This window comes from Ranitomeya imitator, chromosome 10, assembly GCF_032444005.1.
Source record: "Ranitomeya imitator isolate aRanImi1 chromosome 10, aRanImi1.pri, whole genome shotgun sequence".
Taxonomy (NCBI): Eukaryota; Metazoa; Chordata; class Amphibia; order Anura; family Dendrobatidae; genus Ranitomeya; species Ranitomeya imitator.
This window is the reverse complement of record NC_091291.1, coordinates 139,447,979-139,457,772: the sequence shown is the minus strand read 5'-3', so window position 1 is coordinate 139,457,772 and position 9,794 is coordinate 139,447,979. Positions and strand designations below refer to the sequence as shown.

The following is a 9,794-nucleotide window of genomic DNA, read 5'->3' as shown; positions in this document are numbered from 1 at the left end:
GATCACACAGAAAAATCTAATGTGCGCGTGTAAGCGAGATCTGCCCAATCCTCAGTTTAGGTGCGCGTGTAAGTGAGATCTGCCCCATCCTCAGTCCAGGTGCGCATGTAAGTGAGATCTGCCCCATCCTCAGTCCAGGTGCGCGTGTGAGATCTGCCCCATCCTCAGTCCAGGTGCGCATGTAAGTGAGATCTGCCCCATCCTCAGTTCAGGTGTGCGTGTAAGTGAGATCTGCCCCATCCTCAGTCCAGGTGCGCATGTAAGTGAGATCTGCCCCATCCTCAGTTCAGGTGCGCGTGTGAGATCTGCCCCATCCTCAGTTCAGGTGCGCGTGTAAGCGAGATCTGCCCAATCCTCAGTTCAGGTGCGCGTGTAAGTGAGATCTGCCCCATCCTCAGTCCAGGTGCGCATGTAAGTGAGATCTGCCCCATCCTCAGTCCAGGTGCGCGTGTGAGATCTGCCCCATCCTCAGTCCAGGTGCGCATGTAAGTGAGATCTGCCCCATCCTCAGTTCAGGTGTGCGTGTAAGTGAGATCTGCCCCATCCTCAGTCCAGGTGCGCATGTAAGTGAGATCTGCCCCATCCTCAGTTCAGGTGCGCGTGTGAGATCTGCCCCATCCTCAGTCCAGGTGTGCGTGTAAGTGAGATCTGCCCCATCCTCAGTCCAGGTGCGCGTGTAAGTGAGATCTGCCCCATCCTCAGTCCAGGTGCGCATGTAAGTGAGATCTGCCCCATCCTCAGTTCAGGTGCGCGTGTGAGATCTGCCCCATCCTCAGTTCAGGTGTGCGTGTAAGTGAGATCTGCCCCATCCTCAGTCCAGGTGTGCGTGTAAGTGAGATCTGCCCCATCCTCAGTCCAGGTGCGCATGTAAGTGAGATCTGCCCCATCCTCAGTCCAGGTGCGCGTGTGAGATCTGCCCCATCCTCAGTCCAGGTGCGCATGTAAGTGAGATCTGCCCCATCCTCAGTTCAGGTGTGCGTGTAAGTGAGATCTGCCCCATCCTCAGTCCAGGTGCGCATGTAAGTGAGATCTGCCCCATCCTCAGTTCAGGTGCGCGTGTGAGATCTGCCCCATCCTCAGTTCAGGTGCGCATGTAAGTGAGATCTGCCCCATCCTCAGTTCAGGTGCGCGTGTAAGTGAGATCTGCCCCATCCTCAGTTCAGGTGCGCGTGTGAGATCTGCCCCATCCTCAGTTCAGGTGCGCATGTAAGTGAGATCTGCCCCATCCTCAGTTCAGGTGCGCGTGTAAGTGAGATCTGCCCCATCCTCAGTTCAGGTGCGCGTGTAAGTGAGATCTGCCCCATCCTCAGTTCAGGTGCGCGTGTAAGTGAGATCTGCCCCATCCTCAGTTCAGGTGCGCTTGTAAGTGAGATCTGCCCCATCCTCAGTTCAGGTGCGCATGTTAGTGAGATCTGCCCCATCCTCAGTTCAGGTGCGCGTGTAAGTGAGATCTGCCCCATCCTCAGTTCAGGTGCGCATGTAAGTGAGATCTGCCCCATCCTCAGTCCAGGTGTGGGTGTACGTGAGATCTGCCCCATCCTCAGTTCAGGTGCGCATGTAAGTGAGATCTGCCCCATCCTCAGTTCAGGTGCGCATGTAAGTGAGATCTGCCCCATCCTCAGTCCAGGTGCGCATGTACGTGAGATCTGCCCCATCCTCAGTCCAGGTGCGCGTGTAAGTGAGATCTGCCCCATCCTCAGTCCAGGTGCGCGTGTAAGTTAGATCTGCCCCATCCTCAGTCCAGGTGCGCGTGTAAGTGAGATCTGCCCCATCCTCAGTCCAGGTGCGGGTGTAAGTGAGATCTGCCCCATCCTCAGTCCAGGTGCGCGTGTAAGTTAGATCTGCCCCATCCTCAGTCCAGGTGCGCGTGTAAGTGAGATCTGCCCCATCCTCAGTCCAGGTGCGGGTGTAAGTGAGATCTGCCCCATCCTCAGTTCAGGTGTGCGTGTAAGTGAGATCTGCCCCATCCTCAGTTCAGGTGTGCGTGTAAGTGAGATCTGCCCCATCCTCAGTCCAGGTGTGCGTGTAAGTGAGATCTGCCCCATCCTCAGTCCAGGTGTGCGTGTAAGTGAGATCTGCCCCATCCTCAGTTCAGGTGTGCGTGTAAGTGAGATCTGCCCCATCCTCAGTCCAGGTGTGCGTGTAAGTGAGATCTGCCCCATTCTCAGTCCAGGTGTGCGTGTACGTGAGATCTGCCCCATCCTCAGTCCAGGTGCGCGTGTAAGTGAGATCTGCCCCATCCTCAGTCCAGGTGCGGGTGTGAGATCTGCCCCATCCTCAGTCCAGGTGCGCGTGTAAGTTAGATCTGCCCCATCCTCAGTCCAGGTGCGGGTGTAAGTGAGATCTGCCCCATCCTCAGTCCAGGTGCGGGTGTAAGTGAGATCTGCCCCATCCTCAGTCCAGGTGTGCGTGTAAGTGAGATCTGCCCCATCCTCAGTTCAGGTTCGCGTGTAAGTGAGATCTGCCCCATCCTCAGTCCAGGTGTGCGTGTACGTGAGATCTGCCCCATCCTCAGTCCAGGTGTGCGTGTAAGTGAGATCTGCCCCATCCTCAGTCCAGGTGTGCGTGTACGTGAGATCTGCCCCATCCTCAGTCCAGGTGTGCGTGTACGTGAGATCTGCCCCATCCTCAGTCCAGGTGTGCGTGTACGTGAGATCTGCCCCATCCTCAGTCCAGGTGTGCGTGTAAGTGAGATCTGCCCCATCCTCAGTCCAGGTGTGCGTGTAAGTGAGATCTGCCCCATCCTCAGTCCAGGTGTGCGTGTAAGTGAGATCTGCCCCATTCTCAGTCCAGGTGTGCGTGTAAGTGAGATCTGCCCCATTCTCAGTCCAGGTGCGGGTGTAAGCGAGATCTGCCCCATCCTCAGTTCAGGTGTGCGTGTAAGTGAGATCTGCCCCATCCTCAGTCCAGGTGTGCGTGTAAGTGAGATCTGCCCCATTCTCAGTCCAGGTGTGCGTGTACGTGAGATCTGCCCCATCCTCAGTCCAGGTGTGCGTGTACGTGAGATCTGCCCCATCCTCAGTCCAGGTGTGCGTGTACGTGAGATCTGCCCCATCCTCAGTTCCGGGTAATCGACAACAGAGGCATCTGGCAGCCATTTATCGCTCCCTCCACATTCACTCCATTATAACACAGCGCTGTGTATTTAGGTGTCCTTTTTTTGCACAGACAGAATCCACATACATTAAAGTACAATGGGGCTGTTCACATGCTCTTGCTTTATTTGCAAAAAAAAATACAGGTCCGTGTTCAATCCAAGTTCTGGATCAGTCACCTATAAGTGTCTATAGGTCTGTGAAAATCACGGCCAGCACACTGACGGACGCCATCTCTGTGCTGTCAGCTTTTCGCTTTGTAATCAGTGGAAGAAGAATTGCAATTATTTGGGATTTTCTTTGCTAATTTTGGACAGACAATCGTATTGTTCTCCAGGAGTTAGCACTCCCGTGTATGGGAGTCAGAGGAGATTGTTGTCAGGCGAATGATCGGCCGACATCCATCTAATGTGTATGAGGGTCTTGAGGCCCCTATGGACATTCAATAAAAGTCATCTTGATTGTTCATCATCTAACGTGAATGGGGATAAACTAAAATTACAGTAATAATAAAGTTGGCCTAACGCTTCCACACTTTCCAAGTCTCATCTCGCAGAAACAGTTAAACGGCGAGGAGCATTAAGTATGTTAAGCATAATTAGAAAGCATTGTGCTAAAGGGATCTAGGAGGTCGTCACAAGACTCGCACTATTATGGGACGCCAGCAAAGCACGCTCCAAAAATAAAGCACATTTCCAGCAGTATTGTCTTACTAGGACTCAATATATTTATACACCCATCTGCTGAATACCACATATCTGTCCAATATAGCAAGCGGCAGATACGACTGCTGGAGCGGAGGAGAGGACCTTGAGGGTTAACAGCAGCTCGTCGCCATTCACCAATACATGGTGTACAGATATTCCTGGCAATGAGATGTTTGGGCAAAGGACGAGTCCATGCAAATAAATTACAGAGCGTCACGAGGTTCCCGAGATTACAGCAGAGATGCAAATATTTGGGGCATTGTTACAATATTTTATATACAAAGCGAATAAACCTGAAAGAAAATATTCCCCAACACAGCAAGAAGAAGGGGCCCAATACGGAGCAGAGGGGGTGACACGGGCCCGTTCTTATATAATGAGGTTTCTGTTGTCACTGTGTGTGGTCTCCACTGCTATCCATCGTACAGAGATCTGCAATGCGCATACCCCGGACCTACAATGCTGCCTGGACCCCCTATCTGGGTGCAGGATCCTAAATGAATGGGAGCGCTGCTCCCCGGGGAGGAGATTAATGAATCCCTGCACAGCACAGAAGGGACATTTCCATGTAGCCTGCAGGTACCCTGGCAAGGGCAAGACAGGCAGCGATCGGGGCACTCGAGGTACTTCTCCCATTGTCCTAATGCCCCCATTAATCGGAGCAGCTGCTCCCTGGCGTAGTGACGGCAGCCATCATCTCGGCGTCTATGGCAATACCACAATCAAACCTTTAACATCAGCCGAAAATGCTTCAGGTTTTTTTTTGGTCTCTGGGGGAGAAGTCTGACACCCCTCCCCATTGTAAAATAATAGAAAGGGGTTGAGGAAGATTCAGTCTATAACATCCGGGAACAACGGATGAATCTACGGTCTCCTTCCCTATTACCCTATAGACAGTACGCCGGCAGGGGCCCCGGGCCCTCTCTCCTCTGTACCCGGCTGTCATTGGGAGTTTGTGCACTGTAATATATACTTGTAGGTAACGCTCCTCATGTACAGCCCCGGGCGGATCAACGGTGCTAGGAAAAGAAATACTAATAATAAATGGTCATATAGTTGGAGAAGGGCTCCCGGGGCCCATTATAAGCCGGGGGGCCACTAACGTGCAAGCAAACGGCTGCCAGGTGTCACTCCGGCATGGAAATGGTGAAAGTAGGGCCGAAACTAAACGTGGCTGCTGATCACAACTGTCCGGCAATGTCACTATGGGCACATAGATATAGGAAGGAAGGATAGATGACAGAAGAAATAGAAGAGATAGAAGGATGGATGGATGGATGATAGATAGAAGGATGGATAGATGATAGATAGAAGGATGGAGAAATAATAGATAGAAGGATGGATAGATGATAGAAGGAAAGAGACATGATAGATAGAGGGATGGATAGATGATAGATAGAAGGATAGATAGATGATAGATAGAAGGATAGATGATAGATAGAAGGATTAGATGATAGATAGAAGGATAGATGATACATAGATAATAGATCAGGAGAACATTCCATGCAGATAGCCGGATACATAGAAGGATGGATAGATGATACATAGAAGGATGGATAGATGATAGAAGGATGGATACATAGAAGGATGGATAGATGATAGATAGAAGGATAGATGATAGATGATAGAAGGATGGAAAGATGATAGATAGAAGGATGGATAGATGATAGATAGAAGGATATAGATAGAAGGATGGAAAGATGATAGATAGAAGGATGGATAGATGATAGATAGAAGGATAGAAGGATGGATAGATGATAGATAGAAGGATAGGTGATAGATAGAAGGATAGATGATAGAAGGATAGATGACACATAGATAATAGATCAGGAGAACGTTCCATGCAGATAGCCGGATACATAGAAGGATGGATAGATAATAGATAGGACAGATAATAGATACAAGGATGGATAGATAGAAGGATAGGTGATAGAAGGATGGATAGATGATAGAAGGATGGATACATAGAAGGATGGATAGATGATAGAAGGATGGATAGATGATACATAGAAGGATGGATAGATGATAGATAGAAGGATATAGATAGAAGGATGGAAAGATGATAGAAGGATGGATAGATGATAGATAGAAGGATAGAAGGATGGATAGATGATAGATAGAAGGATAGGTGATAGATAGAAGGATAGATGATAGAAGGATAGATGACACATAGATAATTGATCAGGAGAACGTTCCATGCAGATAGCCGGATACATAGAAGGATGGATGATAGATAGGATAGATGATACATAGTTAGCCGGATACATAGAAGGACAGCAGACAGATGTAACAGACATTAGGACACATCAGAGGTGATACATAATTCCTCCTGCTGACGTCTCCATGGTAACCGTCTCCTGCTGCGGTGACCTCCGCCCTATGACCCCTCACCTCCTCGGAACCCCCACATCCCATCCCCCTCACCTCGGGCCGCCAGTGCAGCACACACCAGCCCGGTGACGAGCAGCAGGCAGGCCGGGGAGCACAGCCACATCCCCGGCATCATCTTCTCCGCCCTCCTCCCTCGCTCCGGGAGCTACGAACAACCAGACGTCCCTCCTCCTTCGGTGCTTGTGTTCCGATAATCCGGGAGGGTGAGGCCTGCGCTCCGCGAGTCCCGTGCCCGCCTCCTCCTCTGAGCTCCGGTACCCGGTGCGGAGTTAAGATGGCGGATGCTGCTGAGAAGACGTCTCTGTGTCTGCGGGCACCGCGGAGACCAGCCCCGCCCTCCTGCCACACCTACCAATCACTGCAACGTTTGCGTTCCACGTTCTTGGAGACACGCCCACGGCAGGAGCTTTCCGCAGCTGCTACTGGCTGCCTGTGGAACGCAGGATTTTCCCGCCCCTGATGGGCTGAGGTGAACTAGCAGCGCCGCCCTCTGCCTGAGGGGATGAGATGGGGCAGGATCGGTGATGGGCGGTGGAGGGCACTGCCTGTATCCTGGAGATGCTCTGCACCAGGGCACACCCTGTACCCAGCGACATTTACCTCAGGAGTCCTCATGTCACCTGTCGTGAGAGAAGAAGCCATCATATGGAATCGTGCTATACCTGCCGGATAACACCTGCCTGATAATACCTGCCGGATAATACCTGCCTGATAACTCCTGCCTGATAACACCTGCCTGATAACACCTGCCTGATAACACCTGCCTGATAACACCTGCCTGATAACACCTGCCTGATAACACCTGCCTGATAACACCTGCCTGATAACACCTGCCTGATAACACCTGCCTGATAACACCTGCCTGATAACACCTGCCTGATAACACCTGCCTGATAACACCTGCCTGATAACACCTGCCTGATAACACCTGCCTGATAACACCTGCCTGATAACTCCTGCCTGATAACTCCTGCCTGATAACTCCTGCCTGATAACACCTGCCTGATAATACCTGCCTGATAATACCTGCCTGATAACTCCTGCCTGATAACTCCTGCCTGATAACACCTGCCGGATAACACCTGCCTGATAACACCTGCCTGATAACACCTGCCTGATAACACCTGCCTGATAACACCTGCCTGATAACACCTGCCTGATAACTCCTGCCGGATAACACCTGCCTGATAACACCTGCCTGATAACACCTGCCTGATAACACCTGCCTGATAACACCTGCCTGATAACTCCTGCCTGATAACTCCTGCCTGATAACTCCTGCCTGATAACACCTGCCTGATAACACCTGCCTGATAACACCTGCCGGATAACACCTGCCTGATAACACCTGCCTGATAACACCTGCCTGATAACACCTGCCTGATAACACCTGCCTGATAACTCCTGCCTGATAACACCTGCCTGATAACACCTGCCTGATAACACCTGCCTGATAACTCCTGCCTGATAACACCTGCCTGATAACACCTGCCTGATAACACCTGCCTGATAACACCTGCCTGATAACACCTGCCTGATAACTCCTGCCTGATAACACCTGCCTGATAACACCTGCCTGATAACACCTGCCTGATAACACCTGCCTGATAACACCTGCCTGATAACACCTGCCTGATAACACCTGCCTGATAACTCCTGCCTGATAACTCCTGCCTGATAACACCTGCCTGATAACACCTGCCTGATAACACCTGCCTGATAACACCTGCCTGATAACACCTGCCTGATAACACCTGCCTGATAACTCCTGCCTGATAACTCCTGCCTGATAACACCTGCCTGATAACACCTGCCTGATAACTCCTGCCTGATAACACCTGCCTGATAACACCTGCCTGATAACTCCTGCCTGATAACTCCTGCCTGATAACTCCTGCCTGATAACACCTGCCGGATAACACCTGCCTGATAACACCTGCCTGATAACACCTGCCTGATAACACCTGCCTGATAACACCTGCCTGATAACTCCTGCCGGATAACACCTGCCTGATAACACCTGCCTGATAACACCTGCCTGATAACACCTGCCTGATAACACCTGCCTGATAACTCCTGCCTGATAACTCCTGCCTGATAACTCCTGCCTGATAACACCTGCCTGATAACACCTGCCTGATAACACCTGCCGGATAACACCTGCCTGATAACACCTGCCTGATAACACCTGCCTGATAACACCTGCCTGATAACACCTGCCTGATAACACCTGCCTGATAACACCTGCCGGATAACACCTGCCTGATAACACCTGCCTGATAACTCCTGCCTGATAACTCCTGCCTGATAACTCCTGCCTGATAACACCTGCCTGATAACACCTGCCTGATAACACCTGCCTGATAACACCTGCCTGATAACACCTGCCTGATAACACCTGCCTGATAACTCCTGCCTGATAACTCCTGCCTGATAACACCTGCCTGATAACACCTGCCTGATAACACCTGCCTGATAACTCCTGCCTGATAACACCTGCCTGATAACACCTGCCGGATAACACCTGCCGGATAACACCTGCCTGATAACACCTGCCTGATAACACCTGCCTGATAACTCCTGCCTGATAACACCTGCCTGATAACACCTGCCTGATAACACCTGCCTGATAACACCTGCCGGATAACACCTGCCTGATAACACCTGCCTGATAACTCCTGCCTGATAACACCTGCCTGATAACACCTGCCTGATAACACCTGCCTGATAACACCTGCCTGATAACACCTGCCTGATAACACCTGCCGGATAACACCTGCCTGATAACACCTGCCTGATAACACCTGCCTGATAACACCTGCCTGATAACACCTGCCTGATAATACCTGCCTGATAACACCTGCCTGATAACACCTGCCTGATAACACCTGCCTGATAACACCTGCCTGATAACACCTGCCTGATAACACCTGCCTGATAATACCTGCCTGATAATACCTGCCTGATAATACCTGCCTGATAACACCTGCCTGATAATACCTGCCTGATAACACCTGCCTGATAATACCTGCCTTCACATTATGCAAACTGCCTGCTCTCTGCAGTTCTTGACTAGTGCCCCCGTAATAAGCCACAGTGCCCCCACAACACCAGCCTGTGCCCCCAATATATAGTGCCCCATAACCCCAGCCTGTGCCCCCAATATATAGTGCCCCATAATACCAGCCAGTGCCCCCAATATATACAGTGCCCCACAACACCAGCCTGTGCCCCCAATATATAGTGCCCCATAATACCAGCCAGTGCCCCCAATATATACAGTGCCCCACAACACCAGCCTGTGCCCCCTATATATAATGTGCCCCATAACCCCAGCCTGTGCCCCCAATATATAGTGCCCCATAATACCAGCCAGTGCCCCCAATATATACAGTGCCCCACAACACCAGCCTGTGCCCCCTATATATAATGTGCCCCATAACCCCAGCCTGTGCCCCCAATATATAGTGCCCCATAATACCAGCCTGTGCCCCCAATATATACAGTGCCCCATAACCCCAGCCTGTGCCCCCAATATATACAGTGCCCCATAACACCAGCCTGTGCCCCCTGTATATAATGTGCCCCATAACCCCAGCCA

The 9,794-nt window shown here is 51.2% G+C and overlaps 1 protein-coding gene across 4 annotated transcripts in view; it reads right to left on the bottom strand.

The window, feature by feature from the left end:
• Positions 1–6,534, bottom strand: part of CLSTN1 (calsyntenin 1) — a 79,564-nt gene extending 73,030 nt beyond the window's left edge. For 2 of the 4 annotated variants that reach the window (XM_069741776.1, XM_069741778.1), the window contains exon 1: positions 6,227–6,520. In XM_069741776.1, coding sequence (XP_069597877.1) covers positions 6,227–6,308 — 82 coding nt within the window. In that variant the 5' untranslated portion in view covers positions 6,309–6,520. Of the gene's footprint in view, positions 1–6,226 lie in introns of all 4 variants that reach the window. The other 2 variants (XM_069741777.1, XM_069741775.1) reach the window with 2 other exon arrangements.
• Between the last annotated feature and the right edge of the window lie 3,260 nt (positions 6,535–9,794).